Source organism: Paroedura picta, chromosome 1, assembly GCF_049243985.1.
Source record: "Paroedura picta isolate Pp20150507F chromosome 1, Ppicta_v3.0, whole genome shotgun sequence".
Classification (NCBI taxonomy): domain Eukaryota; kingdom Metazoa; phylum Chordata; class Lepidosauria; order Squamata; family Gekkonidae; genus Paroedura; species Paroedura picta.
Window position 1 is genome coordinate 176,157,676 of NC_135369.1, and position 27,069 is coordinate 176,184,744.

The 27,069-nt window shown below is 43.4% G+C and overlaps 1 protein-coding gene across 2 annotated transcripts in view; it reads right to left on the reverse strand.

The window, feature by feature from the left end:
- The window catches only part of RANBP17 (RAN binding protein 17), a 270,399-nt gene that overhangs the window by 104,603 nt on the left and 138,727 nt on the right, over positions 1-27,069 (reverse strand). For both annotated transcript variants that reach the window (XR_013226934.1, XM_077312908.1), the window contains exons 15-16: positions 14,354-14,427; positions 4,256-4,336 (exon numbers count right to left, since the gene is read on the reverse strand). Coding sequence is in view for 1 of the 2 variants with exons in the window: in XM_077312908.1 (XP_077169023.1) it covers positions 4,256-4,336; positions 14,354-14,427 (155 nt within the window). In the remaining variant the exon portion in view is untranslated. The remainder of the gene's footprint in view (positions 1-4,255; positions 4,337-14,353; positions 14,428-27,069) is intronic.

The following is a 27,069-nucleotide window of genomic DNA, read 5'->3' on the forward strand; positions in this document are numbered from 1 at the left end:
AGCAATGCTACGCTTAAAAAAAATGTATTAGCATAGTGCTACATCAGACTAATGCTAGACTTCAATCCTTGGTACTGCTAATGGCTGGAAGGTCATTGCTGTCCTATTCCAGTCAACTACACTGAGAGAGCTCTTCAAAGGCTTGTTAAATGCTAATTAAAAGAGCAGTAATGTAGGGACAGTGCTGGGCCATTGCCGTAAGCTGACCCTCAAATAATTTTTCAAAATAAATCTCAATGTCATTGGCATCAGCAACACTGTGAAAAAGCTACTAAGACTGTTTCCGCACTGGCGATATCGTTCGGAGTTGCATTCTTAAAGGGTCGTCTTTTCCCGTCTGTTTCCATGCTAACATTTGCTTCTTCAGGTCCAGTCCCGAATTCCCCCCCCCCCCACTTGCCCCACAGCAAAGGAATACCCAGAAAACCAGATTTCAGCTTTTCAAGCAGGTCTAACGGGGTCTAATTTGGGGCTGCCCAATGAGGAAATGGATGCAATCGGGTTTTTCCCTGCGCCTGCCATTTTGAGTTGTTTGGGCCCGTCCCTTTCCATCACTGTCCCCCCTCCCCGTGTTCTGAGAAATCTGCCTTAAAAAGTGGGTGATAGTATTAAAACACTGTTTCTAAGTTTTCGTGCAGTCTTACAAAGCATTGTTATAATATTATACTGTTAAAACTGGCTTAAAAAAATACTTTCAGGGCACTGGAGGGAAAGGGAGGAGGTGATCAATTGTGTGAAATGGTGGGATTAAGGGGTGCAATGAAAACAAAGGTGCAAGTAGGCACCATTTTTCAAGAAACACAGTTTTTTTTTAAAGGGGAATGGAGCAAAGCATGATGGGAGGCTGCCTCCGTCAGACTCAGTGCAAAAAGCACATTGTGGATTTCAGTCTGGTAAAAAGGGGAGGAAAGCCCAAATGCGGGGGCCCAGAGGGGAGCATCTCCTTTCATACAAATACAAGGCATATCTTCTCTATAGCTGGGGTAGTCAACCTGTGGTCCTTCAGATGTCCATGGACTACAATTCCCATGAGCCCCTGCCAGTATTTGCTGGCATCTGGAGGACCACAGGTTGACTACCCCTGGGTTAACTGATAAAGACTGTACAGCAAGAGGTTGACTACCCCTGCTCTATAGGACAGGGGTAGTCAACCTGTGGTCCTCCAGATGTTCATGGACACCAATCCCCATGAGCCCCTGCCAGCAAACGCTGGCAGGGGCTCATGGGAATTGTAGTCCATGGACATCTGGAGGACCACAGGTTGACTACCCCTGCTGTAGGACACATTAAGAAGACTACCTACCACCTACCACCTACTATTGATGGTAGAAGACTACCATCAATACTACCTACCACCACCAGGTTTTTTTAAAAATAGAGCTTTTAACAGGAGAAAAACAGGATGTTTATGACTTGTGCACTAATGGAGGGCAACACTAAGCAGAAACAAACATAAAAAGACTACAACTAGTGTTGCTAAAATATGTGTTGCGGTATAATGTTCAGTGTAACCTGGACCTAAACAGGCTATCACTGTCACATTGGGTTCACCACCTTTTGGCTGAATGTAATCTCTTTGTTCTACTACTAGTGTACACAATGAATACAACACGCTCATTTAGAGAAGCTCCTGAAATTTCAGTACCACGGTCTCTCAACCTAGAAGTTTGTCAGCCATTGAGATGCTGCCAAGCTATACTCAGGAAAAATCAGATAAGCCCTCCCCCCGACAAAACTGGCATCTCCATATAACAGAACTATCAATGACACGCTCTCTACCTTTACGGGAAGAAAACAGGTTATCTTAACAAAGCTCTTTAAAATAAAATTTCTGGTTGACCTTTACTTTATTGAACTCTACTGTGCAAGAAAATACCAAGAAAAAAAATCATTTTTACCCTTTTAACATTTTAGTGATGCAACCCAATAACCTATTCTCTTCCATCCTTGTCACATAGGTTAACGCGGCTTTCCCAACCTATACAGATTGTCTCTGATGGCAAAAGCAGAAGCGCCTCACCATACATTTACCATCATCTCATGTGATTCATCCGTTCAATCAGAAGTAGGCACAAGCTCTACCTGTTGAATGATCAAGCTGGGCTTGCCCCCTTAGGTGCACAGTGAAGGATGTCGGGACGCTGCTGGGAAGGGGTGCTAGAAATCCCAGCAGCCCAAATCTAAGCTCATGCTTAGATCTCAGGGACAGGAAGCGTTTAAATATTCAGATGCATCCAGAATCAAGGATTCCAGTGGTCTCAACCAATACTGCTAGATGGATCTGCTCTTGCACCATCAAAGTAGAACAGGGGTGTCAGATCTGTGGGTTCAGAGACCAAGGCACTGGGAGTTCAATCTGCTCTTTGTTGTGACCCCAGCATGATGGTACGAGTCATAACTAAACCAAAAATTGCCCCGAAAACGCAACATGCACAGACAAAAGGATCTTCCCACCAGTGCATGGTATTGATCAGTTTCACTTCAAGCTACCTGGATCCTGCAGACGGGATCTAGCCGGGCATTGGCCAATGGCAGTGTAGACTTCTGATCTTGCCTCAGAGCTCAGTCCTTGGCTGGTGTACAGACACAAGGAGAAGAGGGGAAGTGGCAAAGAGGACTTATAAGGTGTGTGTGCCCCTATGTGAGGAGGGTGATCCCAATGTATGTGTGTGGCATGACTACAGGATGGTAAGAACATTTCAACAGGGCGGGCCTAGCCTATACCTTCAGGGAAAGGTGACAGCGTCTGGAAGCGGCAGTGGGCGATGGCAGCAGCAGCGGCAGCAAGGCTCCTCCACTGCTGGCTCTTCGCCGCTGCTGCCTGCAGCTGCCTGGTACAGTTTTTCCCCGCTGCCACTTCTGCCCGCCGCCTACCACAGCTGCTTGCCGCCACAGTGGCGGTGGTGGCAAGCAACCTGGGGACCCCAGATAAGGGGCAATGCGACCCCAAATGGGGTCGCGACCCCATGGTTGAAAACCACTGTTGTAAGCCTTGGCCCCCAATGCACACCATTATCCAGAATGACTTACAGAGGAACTGTGGAACCTGTGAACAGTTGATCTCTCAGGAGTATCTGGATTCCTCGCCCTCCTCCGACAGCGCTGTTTCCTCTTTTTTAATCTTATCAAGCGTGTGGAGATTTCATTTCAGCAAACAACGTTGTTCAGGGATGATGGTGTTCCCTCTTGGAGTGGGGTACGGACACTTGGTGCTATTGTATTTTTGTTGTCAGGGAGATGGCTTATGAATGTCTGGTAATACTCTGCCAGGCAAAAGTATATATTCTTTAAAAATTGCCTACTACTTTCCTGATGTTTTGGAGTTGGCAAGATAGACTAAGCGACTGTGTTGGTCTCTGAGTTTTACCTCCCCAAAGAACAGTCAGAGAGACAGGAAGGAACCTTAGCAGCCTCTCCCCCAAATTCCACCAGTGAGCATTCGCATTTCCCCACTGGTCAAAACCTGCAAGCATCAAGTATGTATTCCTTGACCAAGAGAAGCACAGGACAGGCACAGAGAAATCTTCAGTTTTCCATAATGACCAGCACATACTAAATGTCTGGACCTGAACACTGCAGGAGAGAGGACAACAGATCTCAATTATGCCTCATGAGAAGTTCATGATTCGCAGGGGGCGTGCCTGTGGTAGACTGGATCAAACCCTTAGTTCCGAATATTAAGTTTCCATTTGGAAGTGACAATCATTTTCATTTGTCTATTTCCACAAATGTCTGCAGATGTCAGAACAGATATTGGTTTTCTATCAATTATGATGGGAAATTGAAAGAGGAAAAAAACAGGATGATAATATTATACCTTGACAGAACCCAGCTGCTTAACAGTCCTGCTACTCAGTCTTTGGTTATGTTATACTTTAGGCAAAACCGAGCCCAATCAAATCAAGAGGATGATTGACATCTCGGCATATGTCTAAAGTACTTCTGAGTCGAGCCCAAATGCTTCCACTTGCTCCCCACGTTTCACCAACTCCAAATTTAATGCAACTGCAACCAGAAACGTTTAGATTAATTTGAGATGAAAGCTCTGGGGGGGGGGGGAGGAAGGGGGGGCAGCAAGACAACATTTTGAAATTGCACTGTGAGCACAAAAGGTCAAGTCAAATTAATATTTAAATATTAAATATTCCCAAAGGTATTAACATGGTTTAACATGAAAAAAAGGAAACAAAGCGACTCATACTTTCTACTTTCTTCTAAATTATCCCATGAGTAAGATACAGAATTAAAAGGATATCCAACAGAAAGATCATTTAGAAACTGAAGAGTCCTTGAAATCACAGGCTCGCATCGTCCCCAGTATTTAAGATTGGTGACACTAGAATTTTAAAGAAAAGTTTTATGAATCAGTAACTACAATTGCACAGAATTTGTAAACCAACCCAACACTTAAGTAAGGAATAGGGTTTTTCTTTTTTCTTTTTCTTTTTGCTATTCCACTGTACCAGCATGTTCCCAGGTTTCCTCAACGTTTTCCAGAAATCAGGGTTTACCAACATAAAAACTATATATGATGTCTCTTAAGTGGAGCAACAAGTTTGGGTGTGTGTGCATTTGTTTATTTATTATTACATTTGTATATCGCCCTCCCCTAAGGCTCAGGGTGGTTCATATAGAACGTGAACAAGAACCCAGTGATTATAACGAATGAAAAATAACAGTAACAATAACAGCAACAGATAAAATAACATTCTGACAGAGAAAACAGACCTATGATCGGTCAGATCCATAGTACGTGTTCAGAGGAGGGACGTTCAGGGGGTCCAGTAGATGGTGTTTAGTTTCAATCAGCCTCAACCAAATGCCTGATGGAGGAGCTCCCTTTTGCAGGCCCTGCAGAACTGTTTTAGTTCTGTCAGGGCCCTGATATCTTCTGGGAGTTCATTCCATCAGGTGGGGGCCAGGATAGAGAAGGCCCTGACCCTTGTTGTGGTCAAGTGGACTTCCTTGGGGTCAGGGATTACTAGCTGGTTGGAGGTGGCAGAGTACAGAGCTCCTTGAGGGGTGTAGGCACAGAGGCGGTCCCTCAGGTACACTGGGCCCAGACTGCATATGGCCTTGAAGGTAATTACCAAAACCTTAAGACTGGTTTGGAATTCAACTGGAAACCAGCGCAGCTGTTGTAGAACAGGCTGGATGTGGGACCTCCATGGTGTTGGTGTGAGGACACTGGCCAATGTGTTCTGGACCAGCTGTAGTTTCCGGATCAAAGTTAAGGGTAGGTCTGCATAGAGTGAGTTGCAGAAGTCTAGCCTAGGGTTGACCATTGCATGGATCAATGTGGATAGGTGTTCCAGGAACAAGTAGGGCACTATTAGTTTGGCTTGGCAAATGTTAAATTAAATTCAAAGCTATTTATTTAAAATATATATATACATTGTTTTTTCCCATGAAATCAAACTCATAGCAGTTCATAAAAAAAAAGTCAAGCAAGTAAATCTTTCCTATGGTTTCAGTGGTGAGGGTGTGCATTCAGCTATATCTAAACCATAATGAAATCTGAAAAATATCAGTATTTTTCTGCCGTTCTTTCAGCCTGATATAGATTTGAGTATTCTTTTGTCCATATGAAATGGCCAAACCCCCCATATCCCAAAAATATTTGAGATTTTTAGGACCACAAGTTAAAGGGCATTTAAGGGATTGCAGTCCCTTTAAATGCTTCCCAGGCAAACTTACTGCAAACCCTTTAAATACATTTAGAGTTTACTCACAGCTTGGAGAATCCATTTAAAGACACCTTTTCCCTCTCTATTGAAACCACACCATGTTATCAAGACAGTTGCTGACTGCAGAAGACTGTAAGTCATCACAGAGAGAGAGACAGTTTGGTGTAGTGGTTAGGAGTGCAGACGTCTAATTTGGTGAGCCGGGTTTGATTCTGCAGTCCCTCAGATTCAACCAGCTGGGTGACCTTGGGCTCACCACAGCACTGATAAAGCTGTTCTGACCAAGCAGTGATATTAGGGCTCTCTCACCCACCTCACAGGGTGTCTGTTGTGGGGACAGGAAAGGGAAAGCGACTGTAAGCTGCTTTGAGACTCTTTCGGGTAGAGAAAAGCGGCACATAAGAACCAATTCCTCTTCCTCTTCCTCTTCCTCTACTACTACTACTACTACTACGAGGCTGCTGACAGCCTATATCAACAAGGCTGGGAGGCCTGGGTTGTGGAATTGCTCCTTCTGCTGATGCCCTTGGATTGCCTGAACAAACCCTCTCTGTCTTCCTGGCAGCTTGTCTGTGCTGCTTTTCAGCAGAAAGCTAAAACCTGAGACCAAGACAGGAGTCGAAGGAAGCAGCTGGTTTCCCTTCCTTTCCTGGGGGCGATGAAGAGTGGGTAAAGGCTGAGGATGAGTTGCTCCTGTTAGGGAGGACTACTAGAGGAAAAGCCTTGCTAGGAGCTCCCAACTTCGCCTCAGCTGGATAAGAGCTTAGCCTAGCCAGAGAACCCTGACCAGAAGGATGGAATGGAGCTGCAGACAAACCAGGGATTAGATTCCTAAGTTGTTGCAGGATCTCCTCATTCCTCTGCCCAGCCCCCAGCTGCAGCTCCCTTTCATGTCAGCTCACCTGAACCAGTTAAACGGTGCCAGTCATGTGCTGAAAGAGCTCTAGTCTAAAAGGCATTACACCAAGACAGTTGCTGACTGCAGAAGAACATGAGTCATCACAGAGTAAGGACTGAGAGACTGCTGACAGCCTAAACTGGGAGGCCTGGGTTGTGGAATGGCTTGTTCTGTTGATGCCCTTGGACTGCCTCAACAAACCCTTGACTCACTGGACTGACCTAAGACATTCATTGCATTCTGTCTGTCCCTTGGCAGTCAGTTTTTGAAATACTGATTCTCTTTGAATTCCTGGCAGCTTGTCTGTGCTTTCTTCCAGCAGGGAGCAGAAACCTGAAACCAACTGGCTTCCCTCCCTTGCATGAGGGAGATAGAGGGTAGGAGGAGGCTGAGGATGGGGCAACTTACCAGTAGCAGGGTCTTTCAGAGAGGCCAGTGCCTCTTCCACCCAGCAAGCAGCAGGAAGAGGAAGAAGAGGACAGATAAGCCCTATGATTGGCCCTCATTGGAAGAGTGCTCTCTCTCTATTGGCGGCACAACCCCAGGGAGGGTCAATCAGGTAAGGAGTTAGTTGTCTGCACGCAAGTTCAACTTTATAATGTTTAGTGATTAGTGATGGTGATAACTGACTATAATGGTCCCCAAAGGGTATAATGGAGCTGGAAAAAATAAACATTAATAAAAAATCTGAATACCATACCAGTACTGGGATTTGGAAATATTGGGAAATATCAATATGTTGGGGTTCTATATACGCAAACCTGGAAAATTCGAATTTTTTTTTGCACACCCCTACTCAGTGATCTTCACTGAGTATTACTTTGCAAATCTAACTGATAAACAGCAGGAAGTCACTTCAAAGATTAGCAGTTGCTGAAAATCATGCATGCACAAAGGAAGACTATAGTTTTGCTAAAACCATTCAAAGGCTCAAATATGAAATGGGACACATTTCTTTCTGCTTTAATCTTGCTTTACCCTTTCTTGAGGCAGTGAGTAGGAGGGCATTACTATTTCATCATAGCAACGATGAACATTAATTATTAAAAGCTTTAAAAGAGTTTATTGCAGGACACAAAATGCACACAATTTTCCAGACTGGCCAGTCCTGGTTTGCTTTATTTTCTGTTTTCTTCTCAAATGCCTGACTTCTCAGAAACCATGTTTACCGCAGTCTCATGAAAGGACATATGGTCAGCATTCAACGTGTTGTTAATCCAGGTTCATTCCCCAAGATCAGCTTAAAGTTCAGATAATACCATGGCATTGAAAATGTTAGGCCACTATCTAGAGAATTTTTATTCAATAGTCGATTTCCTCCATCAGCCCTAGCAAGTGGGCTGTATTACTGGGTTTGGTAAATTTGTTAAAATGTTAAAACTATTAAGTGTTCTACTGTTACAAGTTCTGCTGTTAAAAACATTATATGTTCACAACCATGATGTTTCCTTGTACTGTACCATGGATTTTCATTGTAAACTGCCCTGAGCCATAAGGGAGGGCAGTATATAAATATTAATTAATTAATTAATTTGATCAGATATGTAGATTTAAAACAGCTTTGAAAAATCATAGTTTGATTGGCTACAGTTCAGCTAAAATGTATTAGTAAGCAGAATTAGTAAATAAAGAAGAAGAAGAAGAAGAAGAAGAAGAAGAAGAAGAAGAAGAAGAAGAGTTGGTTCTTATATGCCGCTTTTCCCTACCCGAAGGAGGCTCAAAGCGGCTTACAGTCGCCTTCCCATTCCTCTCCCCACAACAGACACCCTGTGGGGTGGGTGAGGCTGAGAGAGCCCTGATATCACTGCCTGGTCAGAACAGTTTTATCAGTGCCGTGGCAAACCCAAGGTCACCCAGCTGGCTGCATGTGGGGGAGCACAGAATCGAACCCGGCATGCCAGATTAGAAGTCCACACTCCTAACCACTACACCAAACTGGCTTTAAAAGCATGGAATTCACTCCTAAAAGAATCTACATATGGACATGCGGTTCTGCAATGATTAGTGATACAAAATTTTTGTACAGCTATCATTGCCTATATTCCTCCATGAGTGCATTTTTTTCATCCTTTGAGAATAACAGTTTTACTTTCATAGGATGACATTATCTGCATTTTTATCCTTCTGGATTAAAAAGAAACATTTATGGGGAGAAAATTCTTCTTTTAATTTATTAATTTTATTAAGATGCTACCGCTGAAAGACCAAATCAACTTAAAAATAACAAACAAGTCTTAATTGGAAAGATTAAACTTATTTTGAGGCTTTTTTGATGCTGCTGAACAATCATAACAGGGTATGCAAAACATTAAAAAACAACAACACTGAAACTAAATAAGTAGAAGACAGAGAATGCAGCATTTTGACCCAATTCTTCCTTCTCACTGCAGCTTCCCTGACCTATATGGCATTTTTTTGCCCACATCTTAACACAGCCCACGCGCCATGGGCGCCGCGGACTAAATAAAGCCGTAAAGGCTTAGTGGGAGGAGTTAGGGCGGGCTCGGTCCGGGATGAGGAAGGGTGCCGATTGGCCCCTTCCTCCGGACAGACCATCGGCCGGGCCAATCGGCAGGCGTAAAGTGCCTGCCGATTGGCCTGGCCGATTCCTGCCCTGCTGACAAGGAAGCAACTGCGAGCCGTGCGGAGCGAAGTGCCTCTCGCCGCGTCAGGCCGCCGACCAAGGGAGCCCCCGGCAGCCGCGCTCCGTGCGACTGCCGGGGGCTCCCTTGCCTAGCGCCCGCTGTATTTTAAGTACAGCGGGCTTGATTACTAGTTGTATCATAACTTTTAGCATTAGCTAGTGAGGGGATCAAAAGAGGATGCTGGAAAAAGGGGAAAGTGGGGGAGATCTGGATATAACCTGGACTTATTAAATAGTGCCTAGTATTATAATAAAAATAAAAATAAAAATCTTTAAATGGTCTTTCAGTTCAATGCTAGCATTCATTCATTCATTCATTCATTCATTCATTCATTCATTCATTCATTCATTCATTCATTCATTCATATGCCACCCCTCACTGTGACATCTCAGGGCAGTATACACAAATCAGTAAAACAGAACATACATCAAACTATTTTAAGAGTAAGAAACAGATCATAACATTTATAAGTCAACTTCAAAATAACTTAGATGTATTGAACACTGACAATTAAGAGAGGAAAAGGCCATGAGCTTGGGGACAATGGGATGGTACAGTTGCTTGACAGGGATGGTTCTAGGTTGCAGGGAGGCCTCCCATCACTGGTCTTCAGCAAAAAGTCTGGTGGAAGAGCTCCATGTTGCAGGCCCTACAGAACTGCGTAAGTTCCATTAGGGCCTTGATCTCATTGGGGAGCTCATTCCACCAAGTTGAGGCCATGGTCAAAAAGGCCCTGGCTCTTGTTGAGGCCATTACTAAAGCTAAGTGAGCTATATCATTGCTATTACTATTATAATAATTATTATTGATATACCCAAGTCATCATTTCCAGTATTTCAAAAATACACGTATACTGAGGACTTTGGTAACACACAAGCTTAAGTGGAATTAATGAAAAAAAATGGATGACTGTAAGAACAGGTTAAAAAGCAAATTATTAAATTTCACTTAGTGACCATTAAGCTTCTATAGAGAAACTGGAGTTCCTAAAGCTAGTCTGCACATGTTACTACTACTACTACTACTACTACTACTACTACTACTTATTATTATTATTATTATTATTATTATTTCATTATTATTATTATTATTATTATTTTGCTGACAAGTTGCAAATCATTTATGACAGCCCTTCCTTTCCAGGGGTTCTAGGTGTCACAGTCCTCAGCTAGCCCCAGCCTACAGAGTTTTCTGGATGTTCTTGGGATAAGCCATAAGAGTACCGTAATTTCCACCATTTCTACAGCCTCATTGTTGTTGTTTTTTGGGGGAGGGGTTTCTTTATATATAATGTTAGAAAACAAGATAATGTTATAAAAGGGATATAGAAAAGGGATTATATATATTATATGTTATTATACATTACAGGTATATGGAACAGAAAATATCTATCCACAACATCTCCTTCATTATAATTTAAAGACTTTTTAATTGAATAAAATAGTCCTTACTTCAAACATTTTAAATTTCAAATTTCATAACTCATCTATTTTGCAACTATATTATTAATTTCATCATTACCACATATTCTATGTTAAATATTTCATCAAGTCTACATATTAGCTATAATTTTAATATACCAAAGTTTAAAAGAAAGTCTTTTATATATGTCACCATAAAAATAAATGATATTTTTGTTTAAAATCCACTTCCTTATTACATTTATATTGAAAACTTGCTCTCATTCTGCTTCAACATTATAATACATTTAGTTTAGGTGCATTGCAATGCATTTATTTACAGTTTTTTAACTGTTTTTCATCCTAAGCTTGTTCCCTGCTTACATAACAAACAATCCATCTCTCTTCTAATTAGAAAACTGATCTGTTTCTCAAATAAGTTGTTTGTTTTGCCATTACTGCATAATCAGCAAGTTTATTTTTCCCATTCTTCTAGGTTTGGATAAATGTTTGATTTACATTTTCCTGTGTAGATGATTCTAGCCGCTGTCACCATATTTAAATAACTCTTCCAAAACTTTTGGTAATTTGTTAGGCAATATTCGTAATAGCATATTCTTAGCTTTCATTGGGAATTTAGATTTTAATATATTCTGTATTTTTCCATGCATTTTCTTCCACTAGCTTTTAGCTTTTTTACAAGTCCACCATCTATATCTTGACATTCCCAACATTTTCATTTGTATAGCCTGAATGTTCAGACCCCCCAGTGACCATCAGGACATCTGTACAGCCCTCGTCCATGATGCCCAGATCCTTGCTGCATCTGACCTCAATCACTTGTTGGCTGTCTGGCCAAAGGGCAAAGGATAGCACCTAGGTTAATATGCTGGGAATGGAGGGTGGTCATGCAGCAGAGGGTACCAAACCTGTTCCCTCTAAGCCAGGCTTTCTCAACAAGGGATTTGTTAAACCCTGGGGTTTCCTGATAACCCTGGAAGAGTTTCCTGAATGGGTGGGAGTTAATGACTTCTAATATATATATTTACATATGTTAAATATTTATTGAGTGATATGACCATATATGGTCATGTCAACCTGCCCTTTCCATGGCCTACATCAGTGGTCCCCAACCTGCGGGCTGCGGCCTGCTGCCGGGCCGCGGCTGCCTCTCCCCGCCCCTCGCCCGCAGTAAAAAACTTCCCAGGCCGCAAGCTTGCGGCCCGGGAAGCTTCTTACTGCGGGAGGGCGGGGAGAGGGAATCAGGGCCGGGCCGCGCATCGCGCATGCGCGGCCAGTGTGGGCGCGGCCCGATGCGCGGGCGTAGTCCGTGCGGGCGCGGCCCATTGCCCTGCCGGTCCCCAGCCTCAGAAAGGTTGGGGACCACTGGCCTACGTGGAGGGGGTGGGGAGGGAAAGGGCCCTGGATGGGTGTATACACAGCTATGCTTCCCAACCATATTATGTACAATTGCACCACTTCTGGGGTTTCACAAAGCCAGAAAAATATTTCAGGGGTATCTCAATGGTCAAAAAACTGAGAAAGGCTGATCTAAGCTGCAGAATGCTGTAAGCAAAAATTCTACCTCATGATCCAAAAGATCCACTAGCTTTAAAGTTGTGGCTGAGCCCACATTTGACTATTGTGTAACTTAGTTTTTTAGGATTATTGTGATAACCTTGTAAAACTTTCAGAATGAACTACAAGGCAAGTTTGCAGGGAACACTGCACTGGCAGCAGTGTTCCAAGATCTCAGGCATACACACTTTGTATCTGAAGGTGTATGCAGACGAAAGCTTAGAACTTGGATAAAATTTTGTTGGTTGTAAAGGTGCCACGGGACTCACACTTTGTTCAGAAATATGTAAGAAAATGTTTTCCAAGCTTAGTGGTAACAAATGCTTCTCACACTGTTGGCTGCTGAAGTATGAATGTGATTTACTCCTGAAGCCACTCGCTTGGCTTGTTCTGCTTCTCACCACATCCAAGCTTCTCAAGTGCATTGTGTGACACAGTTGACCATTTCCACACTGGGAACTTTGGTGTCCCGGCTCCCGTGCGGGAACACAAATCCAGGGTGGACGAGGTGCACCGAGCCAAATGCTCCCCATGAAGAAGCAGGAAGAGGCAGAGCAGTATGCCCAGGCTTAAACTCCAGAGTGCAGGCTGGCGCAAAGCCTCCAGTGAGAAAATGGTCACAATAGTGACCCAGATCTTATCCTTCTGCTGCTCTGGTGTACACCTATATTAAACCTACACCAAAGACATGAAGGCTCACACAGCCTTAGCAAAGCTGTTTTCACACAAATCACACTTTAGCTCAGATTTATAAGAACTAATAGTCACCTGTAAGAAGACTTGCCTCCAATGGGCAAGGCAGGTAAACTTTATATTCTGGAAAAGTCAGCTTTTATTTCTGGCCACTGACACATCAAGATAGTTAGGTTTTGCGAAGCAAAGCAGCTAGAGAGCATTTTTTTGTTGCAGGTGTAACACGAGACCTTGGGAGCACCTGAAATGAATCAGGTCCTTTGGCTGGCACACCACTGCAAAGCCCATGAAAGAACGAGAGTTTAAATAGGTCTTTGTTTAATCTAGAAATATTTTAAATTGTTGGATAGGGCTGATCTTTTTTATGATTTAAGTTGTACGCTTGTTCACGCACCGTTGTTACATTTCCAGATTGGCTTTCCACAGAGTGATGCACATTCAATTCCACTGAAGTCAGTCAACTGCACATCACCCACCCCATTCCACTCGTCTTTAAGTGAGCACTGACCTCTCTGGTGTGACTGTCAATGGACTACAGTGCCATTTTTGCTGGTGCGGCTTCGCAACTACTTCAGGGAGGGGTGGGATTGGGCCAACACTTAAAACACACTGGAAGCCACTTAGCTGCCCCCCCCCCACTGTATGGAACACCCACTTCCACACCAGCAGCTTCAGCATACCGGCATCAGTGGTACTCACCAGCGCAGAGCTACTTTTGCCCTGCACCAGGGTAAATTGCCCTTATGCCAGCAAAACTCCAGATTAGAAGAAGAGTTGGTTCTTATATGCCCCTTTTCTCTACCTGAAGGAGTCTCAAAGCAGCTTACGTTCGCCTTCCCTTTCCTCTCCCCACATCAGACACCCTGGGAGGGAGGTGAGGCTGAGAGAGCCCTGATATGGTTCTTATATGCCGCTTTTCTCTACCCAAAGGAGTCTCATAGCGGCTTACATTCACCTTCCCTTTTTTCTCCCCGCAGCAGACACCCTGTGAGGCAGGTGAGGCTGAGAGAGCCCTGATATCACTGAAGAAGAAGAAGAGTTGGTTCTTATATGCCGCTTTTCTCTACCCAAAGGAGTCTCAAAACATTCACCTTCCCTTCCTCTCTCCACAACAGACACCCTGTGAGGCAGGTGAGGCTGAGAGAGCCCTGATATCACTGAAGAAGAAGAAGAGTTGGTTCTTATATGCCCCTTTTCTCTACCCAAAGGAGTCTCCAAGCAGCTTACAGTCGCCTTCCCTTTCCTCTCCCCACAAACAGACACCCTGTAAGGTAGGAGAGGCTTACAGAACCCTGCTATTATTGATATGGAACATTAGCTGTAAAATACATATCAAAACGCTTTAAAAATCAAGAGATCATCAGCACCATTTAATTTACACCCAGTGTTTAAATTTAACTTGGAAGACACACACAAGCCACAACAGAAGGAAGGTCCGACATAAAAACTCACATTTTTGTCATAAATGTTTCCAGAACTTGGTTGTCATCCGTTATACCTAAAACTTCAGACATTCGGGCATAAACCTAAAATAAACAAACAAACAAAGGTATCTTAATTGCTTGCAACAATTATCATAACATTTATTATTCTATACACAAAACAAAGTATAAGCAATCCATTTGCCAACTTCAGATTAGGAATGTTATGGACCAGCCAGGGCTCAGCAACACTGAGGACTCCCCAGAGGAGCAGGGGCCCTGTCTAGCCAACCCGGGGTCCACAGAAACCAACCAGCAGGAAAAAGAGGTGCAGGGCCAAACTTGCTGTCAAGGGCTGGTTCAGAATTCCTTCTACCCTCCAGCTCTAATTCAGCAGGCAAAAGTCAGCTGCCCACCCCCAGCTCTTTGGGATCACCTGCACCTTTCGAATGCTGCTGTAGGAGGAGGATAAGAACAGATTTACAGGCTAGGCAGAGAAGTGCACACCACACCAACTCCATGATGATCATAGAGACAAATTTTGCAGGATTGTTTCTGAGAAGCTGGCTGTATTCATGAACACTTTTCGATATGGATTGCGATGTGTATATCAGACACTTGATTTATTCTTGGAAACCTGACCACTGACCGAATGACATTGGACCTCTGAAGCCTCCTCTAGCCTTGTTGTCCTTGGAAAGTAGAGAGCCAGGCTGTAACCTGACACCAGAAGCCAACAAGCCAGCCAATATAGGGATATCCCTGGAGATTTGGAGGGGGGAGCCTGGGAATGGTAGGGCTTGGGGAGGTGACCTCAACAGGTTATAATGCCATAAAATCCATCCTCGAGAGCAACCATGTTCTCCAGGGAACTTATCTCTGCAGCCTGGAGATCAGTTGATTACAGGTGGTATCCTGGCCCCACCTAAAGGTTGGCAACCCAAAAAAGCACACTGGGATTTTTTTCCCCTCTGCTCTTATCATACAGTTCTCCTGTTTATACTAAATACACATTACATTTATTTATTTATATTTATATACCACCCTCCCCGAAGGCTCAGGGGGGTTTATATCAAGCAGGAATGCTATAAAAATAACTCCGTTTATAATAATACAATACTAACAATAGCAACATCATGGAATGATAGAACACTGGGGAGGACAATAAGTCAATGTGTACTGATGGCCCAGTGGGACGGGAGAGAACCATGGGCTGATAGTTTACACAGCGAGTTCAGTGAAAAATCTATCTATCAATGGACATAATTGAAGAAGTTCCAGGCAGGTAGCCATTACGGTCTGTTACAGCAAAATAAAGCCGAAGCCCAATTGCACCTTAAAGACTAACAGCTTCCATTCAAGAATGAGCAGTCATGACTCGGCTCCGAAAGGTCATGCTGGAATAAAGTTGTTAGTTTTAAGACGGGACTTCGGCTTCAGCACGGAGAAGGCCTATTGGTCTCTTCCCAGCAGCATATAATGATGACAAGCAAGATGAAATGACTGGAAGAAAACTACAAATGCATGCATGCATTTAAATCTATATCAGTTCAATATGATTTGCTCCCAGGATTACATCCTTAATGGCAACCTGCCCCCATAGCTCACGATGGGGGGGAGTATGTGAACTGCATGTTCTCTAACCCAAATGCCCAGTTTCCTTTGATCGTGCTATCTTCCTTGTCCTCTCCCAACACCCCTCCCAATGTGAACACCATAAACCACTGTTCCACAACCCCCGGGCCGTGGTAATGACAACTCACTTCTTAAAGAAGGTGATTCCCCCCCCGAGTGAGGGATATTCCACCCAAAAGAAAAAGTATCTGTCCAGCAACTGCTACCAAAACCAGATTGCCTTTTTCCTATTGGTAGAATAATCCTCACTCAGGGCCAATTACAGCTCGTTCTGGATTCCATTGCCCCCCTTCCCTTCAGGCCTGCTGTGAATATACTCTTGTGGGTTTGGGGCAGCCCTTAGCAGCAAGCACAGGAATCTGCAGGCTATTCTTACCCCTCCCCAAAAGTCCAGGGCAAGAGCAGGAGCAATGGAGGAGGCAGTTACTCTATCAGCCTAGCCTACCTCACAAGGTTATTGTGAGGATAGGAGAGGGAGAGGCCACATAATCCTTCATGTACTCCTTGAAGGAAGGAGGGAAGGAAGGGATAATAATTTGAACAAGAAGAAAGGTTCTGGTTTACCTCTGCCAAATGTTAAAAGGTAATACAAAGTGAGAGAGAGAGAGAGAGAGAGAGAGAGAGAGAGAGAGAGAGAGAGAGAGAGAGAGAGAGAGAGAGAGAGAGAGAGAGATTGGACACTCCTTCTCCATTAGGCTTCTGTCTCGCTCAGATCCTATCCCCCAAAAGTTTTCTAGTACCAAACTATGACCTTAAAAAAAGGATTTCACCTTAACTGTTTAATACTTCTTTTTTGTGATGGATTCCGCAGCATCAGCTTCCACTAGATTGCCACTGTATACAATCCTGTCTCCTAAAATTACAGTCCCTTTTTCAGTTTTTGCATAACACACATCATTGTCCACGAGCAATACAAAAAAATAGATGAAGAAAAAAAAAGAACAAGAGAAAATGTACTATACTAGCATTTTGCCCTACTGCCAAATGGCAGGGTTTAACAAATAAAAACACCAGGAGAGCCGTCACGCTTAAAGAGCATTCCTTTAATCCACAGTTCTCCTCATCGCTCTTACTACTCCTTTTATCATGCATTAGCTTTGATTCCTATTATCCCATCAAGATCTGTGTCAACACTTGTCCCGGGAGATTCCCCTCAACTGCTACAATCTGACAGCCACGCTTGAGTGCTAAACAGGATCATTACCTCTTAAATCTACTTATCTGAATCACTGAATAAGTAAATTGAAAAGCTCATTAACGGCAACAATCTGATTTGTTTTAGCATGTGACAGAGTCATTTTAAGTAGCTGTATGTGGAGATCGTGATGGCAGGACTCTGCCGCGCGCAAGGTAAAGGCCCTTCCAATTAAAACAGCTAAGGAAGACAGAGAAAGCTTGGAATGTTCTAAATCTTGTTCCATTCTGCACAAGACGTTTTTAGAACTGTCTGATTCTCCTATACCAGGGGTGGCCAAACTGTGGGTCTCCAGATGTCCATCGATCACAATTACCATGAGGTCTTAGAATTATAGAATCATTCATAGAATAATAGAGTTGGAGGGGACCACATGGGTCATCTAGTCCAACCCCCTGCACTATGCAGGACACTCACAACCCTATCACTCATCCACTGTAATCTGCCACCCCCTTAAGCCTTCACAGAATCAGCCTCTCAGATGGCTATCCAGCCTTTGTTTACAAATTTCCAAAGATGGAGAACCCACCACTTCCCGACGAAGCCTGATAAACCGCTCCTGCCAGTTTGTCCACCCGTGTCCTACCATATTCAAAATATACACTGAACCCTGTACAGTTGTTATTGCACATACAGATGTGAAGTATGGTACTGAGAATTTACCTGCTTGTTCCACAACTCATTCCAGCCCAACTCCCCACAATTCCTATCTACACAAGGGTCTATTATAGTCATAAACCCTAACACACAGAAGCTATCCTGGAAACATGGATGATAAAGGGTGTGTCCAGTCACAACTAACTGATGGTGACCTCATGAAGTTCTACCTCATGGGATTTACAAGGCAAGAGATGGACAGGTACGGTTTGCTAGTGCCTTCCACTGCATAGCACCCCAATCTTCCTTAGTAGTCTGTGAATATACTCTTGTGGGTTTGGGGCAGCCCTTAGCAGCAAGCACAGGAAGCTGCAGGCTATTCTTACCCCTCCCCAAAAGTCCAGGGCGAGAGCAGGAGCTGACCCAGAATTGCCGACCCAGAATTGTCGACCCAGCCTAGCTTCCAAGATCTGACAAGATTGGGTAGCCTAGGCCATTATTGTATTTATTTATTGGTTTCATAGCCTGCCCCTCCCTGCAAGCAGGCTCGAGGCAGTTCACAACACACATTTCACATCAATAAAATAGAAATGTTTTTTAAAACTTGTACCGCTCTGTTGTTCCTGCTCATTAGTTAGTCTATCCGTGTCCTAGCCCATTTTACAGACAAAAGATAATATCATTATTCAGTTTCTACTTTAGTGGAGGGAATAACCCGGAGATGAATGGAGGGAGGCCCGTAGATTTTATTTGCTACATTAACTAGGTAGCTTGTTCCATCCTCAACCAAAGGCCTGGTGGAAGAACACCATTTTGCAGGTCCTGTGGAAGTTAGGTAGTTCTGCCAGGGCCTGGGTCTCAATTGGCAGCTAGTTCCACCAGGTTGGGGCCAAGGCCAAAAAGGCTCTGGCCCTGGTTGAGACCAGATATACTTCCTTTGGACCAGGACCACCATCATGCTGGCATTTGAAGATCTTAAAATTCTTCTGCACACTGGGATAGGCGGTCCCATAGATATGCACGGCCCAGACCACACGTGGCCTTGAAGATTAAGACTTCAAACTTGATCTTGAATTCAACCGGCCTGCTACAACAAGGAAGATACAGGTCATCAATTTGGCATCTATACACACAGTTCTCCTGCACAGATGGGACTTCAAACATAGGAAAAAGTTGGGGATGATGTTACCCTAATCAATTTAATACATAATTGGTGGGTAGCAAAGGACTCTGACAGCTGCTTCAAGGAAGCATCTACCTCGTCTTCCTTTTCCAGTGCTATGCTACTGAACATATTTTAAAAAATAAACCTATAGACTAACATATTCCTTTCTAAAAGTTATTTTTGCATCTACTCTTTTCCACCCAGTTCCTCTGATTACTTTTAGATTACGGGGGCTTGGGGAAAGAGAACAATCTATTCTTATTGCGGAAGTAATCAAAAGGTTATTTGCTACCACATGAAGAAAAAAAAAAGAAACAGAGATGTACATACAGCTTCAGAGACAAAACTGTAAAAAAAACAAAACGGTGTATTCCAATTTAATTATGGGTCAAGAAAACATGTTATGACCATTATAGAAATTAAAGTTTCACCATTACATTGTTCATATAAACCTTTGCCCCCAGATACGTTTAGTTTAGAGACAGAAGCTAATTGCGTCAATCCTTAAAATGTGATCCATATTATAAAACTGAGAAACTGAGAATGAGGGTTCCTAAAGGTTGTATGGATATATAATGACAGCCACAGAAATTCAATAACAGCTCTGTATGGAATGCACTCAGACTCACTGCATGAGTAAATTAAACCAGAACAATGAATCTTTCACACTGTGCAAATAAGAAAATACCAGAAAACGTTGCTTTTCTGTGCTTCGTCGATGTTGCAGTAATGAATTAAGATTTGGGGTGGCAAAGCTTCATTCTGTTCTGGTGAAGTTATTGCCCGGAGGCCAGGCATAAATGTTTAAGATCTTACAACTTCTTGAACTTTCTTCAAGGCTTTGCTGAAGAAAATCAGCACTAATGCAGACATGACATTAAAGCATTTTGTCATCTAACAACTTAACGTAACCAAAGATTTACTCTAGACAAACTGGAACGGTGGGCCTGAAACACGTTACCATGCACAAGAGGCGGTATGGAAAACACACTAGTTCAGGGATTCCCAACAAGGGGTCCGTGGACCCCTGGGGGACTGTGAGAGCTTTGAGAGGGGTCTGTTGGAGCTCTGAAGTGGTGTGGTATTGGTGTGTGTGTGTGTGTGGGGGGGGGGTCTGGACTGTCTTCTCAGCTCCTACTCTTCTTTCTGGCCTACATGAGGCAGAGCCACTATAGTAGTAGTAAAGACGGGTTGAGGGAGCAACCGGAGGGCTAAGGTTGTGGGTAGTGATGTCACTCCTGATGGTGTGATGTCACTCCGGGGCTCCTCGAAGTCTGAGAAATTATTTGGGGGGCTCCTCCATGGTCAAAAGGTTGGAAAAGGCTGTGCTAGTTTATGTTACGTAGTGTTATTCTTAATGCTTTCCTTGCCACATTTGTTTTCATGTGTACAAAATACACACACACTTCGCACGAGGAGAACTTGTCACACACATGTGCAGACTGCTGCCTCTTCCAGCAAAAGATTTGGGTCCTTGATTCACACATTTCTCCAAGGGGGGAGGGGAACCCCTAGCAACTGAAGCATGTATGCAAGATCTGTGGCTTGAGCATTTAAGTAAAACGGGTCGACAAAGGAGAAACTGAAAAGTATAAAACCAGCCTTTTGTCACTGCATCCTGAACTTCATATGAAAAACTCCAAATCCTAGACCCCATAAATGCTCAACCAATGTTAATGAATGGCAGCAGCTGTTTGAAAACAGAATTAAGTGAGGACTATTAGCTGCTTCAAAGAGCCTCTTGTGGCGCAGAGTGGTAAGGCAGCCATCTGAAAGCTTTGCCCATGAGGCTGGGAGTTCAATCCCAGCAGCCGGCTCAAGGTTGACTCAGCCTTCCATCCTTCCGAGGTCGGTAAAATGAGTACCCAGCTTGCTGGGGGGTAAACGGTAATGACTGGGGGAGGCACTGGCAAACCACCCCGTATTGAGTCTGCCATGAAAACGCTAGAGGGCGTCACCCCAAGGGTCAGACATGACTCGGTTCTTGCACAGGGGATACCTTTACCTTTACCTTATTCGCTGCTTCAACTATGCCAACTTTGAGAACGGCTGCCACGGGCATGGATTAAATTGGCTAACCTGTACTGGAAAGAGCGATGTACAACCAAAAGAGGGAAATGCCTAAGTGGCTCAATTTTTTTTTTCTTTTTCCCCTGATATATATTTTAATTTTCATAAAGATAAAAATAGAACAGAACAAATATTATAAATTGTTAATACAAGGAAAGATAGGTTATGCTCTTCATTTGTTATACTTAATTCCCCATTTCATGTCCCCTTTTAGTTTATTTTCTTAAGTAATTCAGATAAGGGCCCCATTGTTCTTGGAACACCTCTTCTGTTTTTCCATTAACTATCAGTGTCAGTTTGGCCATCTATGCAAAATCCGCTAGTTTGTTCAACCTTCTATCGAAGGTAGTTCTTGCGTTTTCCATTTCTTGGCCAGAACTAGTCTTGCTGCTGTTGTCACATAGAAGAATAGACTTTGGGTATGAGCTGGGAGGCACTGCAGAGGTATACTTAATAGCATAGATTCAGCTTTCATAGGAAATCTAAGACCCCACATTTTCTGCACAATGGTGTGTATTTTTGCCCGGAACTTATAAACTTTTTCACATTTCCACCACATATGGAAGAAAGAACCTACTTTGTCACCACATTTCCAGCATTTGTTATCACGGTTTTTAGCAATTTTGGCAATCACTTTTGGTGTCACATACCACCTGTAAAGCATTTTATACCAGTTTTCTTTAAGTATTTGACTATAGGGATTCAAGACCATGCTAGTTCCCATTGTTCTATTGTCACATTTGTCTCAATATTTTGCATCCATTTAATCCTACATGGCTTAACCCGTTCAATTTCCGTCTCATACCTTAATAACAGTTTATATATAGTGGCTCAACTTTTTAACAGTTGAGTCCCACCCAAATGTCAAGCTAGCAGAGCTGCACTCATTCTGCCCACATACGATAATGCACTTTCAATATGCCTTGGCAGAACAGGAATATCTACTTCTAAAGTGCGTTGAAAGTGTATTATCTATTGTGTGCAGAACATGCCCAGGAAGGCATGCAGAAGAAGGGTCATGGGTACGCCAAGTAGCGCGAGTCAGTCCTCCCCAAATATCCTTGAGTGGTATGGGGCAAACAGCCCCCTCCCCCACTGAGACAGTTAAAAGAACACACAAACTGCTTGCTATGAAGACTTGGACCAGCAGGGGCAGTTTAGCTCTCAACTCCCTTGAGTGTGTGCCAATATTTTCTCTCTTGAACTGGTTGCTGTTTGCTCATATGAAAATAAAAACGGAACAAAACACTGGACATCTGCCTAACGTCAAACTGCCAGCAACAATGGCATTATAGGGATTGGAGGAAGGTTTTTCTGATGCCCTATGCACCAAAGACACAGAAGAGAAGCTGGGTTCACTGAGAAGATTTCCTATCTTGATTGCAGTTTATGCTTACAGGCAGGAATCTATGAGCAGAAGCCGATGTGATATCCAATAAAATTGAATATTAAGATTAACTATCACTGACGAAGGTGCAGGAAAATGGGCAGAATACCGTTTTGATTGCTGATCACATTGAAGAAATGGCAACTATAAAAAATAGAACTCTTGGGACCCTGCTGAATGAAATTGTGAAATCATAACAACGAAGAAACAATATGTTAGAAAATTTATTTAGCCTACAGATTTCCTTTTGGTTTGGGTTCACTAATTGCAAATGAAACTTCGGTCAGGATTCTGTCTTCATTGAATTAGGGTCTGGAAGGGGGAGGGGACAGAAGAACAATTTTGGGGGAAAGACATAAACTTTCCATCTCTGGCCACTTCCACCCAAATTTGATAGCTCATTTGTATTCTTGAAATGTCACACTTCTGCATATCAGCATGGCCAAGAGCCACCTCTGCAGGGAGAGAATGATCGCTGAAAGCCACGACTTGCTTGTAGCGTCAAAAGCTGAGCACAAGGAGGGCGGCCTTCTTCAAATGGCTGTGCTGTCAAGGCACGCCTTAAATTCAGAGAGCCCCACACACTTTCTACCCAACCATTTCTTCTTTTTTTACCACTGAGAAATCCCTGAAACATTCTCCAGGCTTCGAGAAACCCCAGAAGTGGCATGATTGTGCAGAATATGGTTGGGAAGCAAAGCTATGTGCATGCTCATCCGGGGTCCCTCCCCTTCTCACCCCCTCCAGGCCCATCATTGGCTATGGGATGCGGGGGGGGGGGTCAACATGACCATATCACCCAATAAATGTTTAACAAATTTAAAAAATATATTTAAAAAATTAACTCCCACTCATTCAAGAAAACCTCCCAGGGCTGTCAAGAAACCCTAGGGTTTCACAAAACCCTGGCTGCAAAAGCTGTGAACAGAGAGCACAGGCTAGCTTCACGGAAAACGGGGTCCATGGAATGAACAGGATAAAAACTCTGGCCTCACTTCCTCCCTACTTGCACTTGGGTGGTTTACATTTAACCACAAGTACCATCTACACCAACCTTTCCATAACAGCCATTCCATTCTTACCTGTTTCAAAGAAGAACTGTTTTTTTGTACCCTGCTTACTAACTGAACTGTCTCCAAGACCGATTATGCACAGGGCAGGAAATCCAGGATGGTGGCAGCAGAGCAGCCCCGACTGTGCATGACGCTGCCGCCATCCCAGCCCTGGCCTGATGCAGCGCCCCGGAAAATGCATGCCAAAGGAACGTGGAATTTTCAACGTTCCCAGGGATGCTGCGGGTGCAAGCAGGGCCTGGGTCGGGCCAGCGCCGTGCATAATCGGCAGAGCCAGGCCTTTTGGCCCGGCCCTTCCCCCGACCTACGGTGTCCCTGCAAGGACACTGAAAATCCCTGTCAGCTCTGCGGAGCAGGCTGGGGAGTCCCCCCACCCCTACCTTGGTGGGAGAGCGGCATGCTGTTCCCCGTCATTGTGCAGTGGGGGGCCCATTCCACCTACTCCCACTCGATGCGCCAGAGCAGCCCACATACTCCGCAGGATTCCCTCCTTCGTGAGTACACGGGAAGTGCCGGGGCAATGCCCGGCAACAAACTGGTATGGCTGCTGTCGTGCATAATGGGTCTAATCGGCTTACAATCACCCACCCTTCCTCTCCCCACAAAAGACACCCTGTGAGGTAGGTGGGGCTGAGAGGACTCTGAGAGAACTGTCACTGGCCCAAGTTCGCCCAGCTGGCTGTGCATGGACAAGGGGTGGGGAATCAAACCCGGTTCCCCAGATTAGAGGCCGCCACTCTTAACCACTACACTAACCTGGCTTTCACCCTTGTGCTGACCTCCACATTACCCCTAAAACGTTTACGTTTTGTTCAAAATGAACATTTCTCCACATGTCATCATCAGCAAAGCAGGGACAGACTTGTTGGGAGTTGCAAAAAAGTAACCAGCATATAAAAAAGAAAATGGCTTTAATCCTGGCTGGTGGAATGCTCAGGAAATCCATCGTGCAGGTGTCCTCTCCATACAGGAAGCCTAGCAGATCGCTTATCCTAGCCATCAAGGCTGACCTACATCCAGAAGATTCTGTACAGGCTGAATATCTGATGCTGTCGCTCTCATACGCACAGAAAGGACTCAGCAGGAAATACTCCAGCAGGTAACACCTGGCACGCTTAGTGTTTCCGTACCTTGAACGCGCTGCCTAACAGGCAGTCGTAACTGTCCATTTAGCAGAGCTCACTGTGCGGCCATGCGCATGCTTGTGATTACAGGCAATATCTTCCTCAGTGATCATCCGCTCGGCAGGGAGGCCTTCATGCACAGACAACAAACACGAAGGCTGCGTCTGCTTGTGAGATCTCGGGATCGGGGCCTCGGTGTTTTAAGTTTATATTTATATATATATATATATATCAGAATGCTTTTTGTACATTTATATCAGAGCCTTAGGGGAAGGTGGAAGATACACCGCAGCTAATACCGGCAATTTGAACACTACTCTTTGGCAGGCCAGAAATAAGATAATTGTTCAACATAGGCTGGCTCTTTTGAACTACTGGAAGCATCGCCTGTAATTATAGACATCTGTCATTGCTAGCCACTCAGTAGTAATCCTGACATCAGTATACAACTATAACACTAAACTGCCTCCAGGCATAGTAATGGAGGACAGATACAAAAGGCGGGCAATCATCTGCCTCATCCAAACTATCTGTCAAAGGTTCCCAACCACAAATAGCTCTTACATTTTGTATCCTTAGGATAATATGTTGATTTATTTCATACCCTCTAATATTTACAGTCTGAGCCATCTACTAAAATAAAGAAACCAACCTTATGGCTAAGAGAGGCAGCCACTATTTGACACTGTCCTGGAAGACCAGAGCTTGAACGCTCCAAAGATAAAACACGCCTCACCATTTGGAACGTGTTCAATTACAATAATAAAAAGCACTAATCATTTCGGGGCGAGCGAACCATGGTAGGGGGGGGAAAAATATTGTACGGAGATTTACATTTCAGATCTTTAGGGCTCTTTTACAAAGCCGTCCAGGAACCGGAGCGCCGTGCTTCTGACATGCGAGGAAATCATGCGCCTTATGTCACCGAGCTTGGCTGAATAATGAAGTATTTAGTTATTTGCTAGTCATGTGCAAATAAGATGCACCGTTCATTCTACTCATCCAAATCCATTTAGGCGCTTATCGGGAACAATACATTTCCCAAAAGTTAAGTTAGATGTATCACCGAAAAACAGCAACTGGAGAGCAGGGCAAACAAACAAAAAAATAAAAAAAGGAAAAGGTGGCTGTGGGCTTAAGCTAATTAAGAACAAACAGCCTTATAATGATTATAATCTGTTATTAACAAAACCAGACCGCTCATACCAAAAACACAGCTCGTACCAAGGAGAAACTATTAATTATTAGACAGACTGTTGGCTTACAAGTGAGATGCATTTTAAAAACCTCCTTTAAAATACAATTGCTAAATGCCTTACAGTGCTGTAACGTGAGACAGGTTCAAATCTTATTACTTCACTGAAATTAAAACCTAAGTTTTAATACTGTTCAAGTCGAACAACGATTCCACACTTTATTGCTTTTGAAATCCCTTGATGATCATAGGGAAAAATGCCCTCGAGAAAAAAAGACTCGGTTTTCGATAAACAGAAAATACAGTTTGCACTCTTAGCCTCTTTGTCATCACAAAAAAAGGATTTAATGCCAATTCTTAAAAAAAAGAAGACTTTTTTCACAAAATGTGCACCTTGTGTGCCATTTGTAAAATCAGTTCACTTTCTTTTATTTATCACTGCAGTGCGGCAAGGCAATAAAGCAGCTACCAAAAGCTAATAAATTACATGCCTTTTAAAACAATTCTCTAGCTAGAAAAACTTGTAACTACAAAGGTTTACATTTACATGGTACATCATGTGAAATGTCTATATTTATGTCCGATTACCCACTTTACTAAAACCTGACCCCCTTTTTGGCTGCCGAAGGCAAACCCAAGGTTATATCTAAGAGTAAACCATACACACGTGTGTATAAACTGTTAAATGTTTCTCTTTTGGCTATTCAAAAAACATTACAAAATTATTTAATCCTGACCCAATATTTTTATATTAATTTATTTATCGAGATTCACCAGGGTGGTTTCTTTCTGTAAACCAAAGATGTTCTTCTTCAACCTATCTTGGACCAAAAAAAATAAAATAAAATACACATTGATTTTTCAGTTATATTCCCCATAATGCCATGTCATACTATAGATAACAGCCTGTTTCCAAAGTGTCTTGAGAATAATTGAAATATGCATTTCCATCATATGGAGGCCAAACATTACACCTGTTTTTAATTAGACACATTTACAATTCTGTAAGAAAATACCGTGGGGTTGAAATACAGCCTTATGGTGCTATTTCTAAAGCCAAATAAAATAACTCAAGTATGTATCTATTATAGTACACTGCTCCCTGCTGAAACCCTATGGATACTCAGAAGCATTGTAATTTGCAGGGTCTATTCCACGCATTTCCTTATGTGAGATTTTCTGTGCCAAAATATTTACACATGACAATTCCTTAATATTTGATTGGCTCTGTCCTTTTAGCTAAGCATGCTGTAACTCTCACCTTACAAGCAACATTAAAACCATAAAAGGTAAAGGTAAAGGTAAA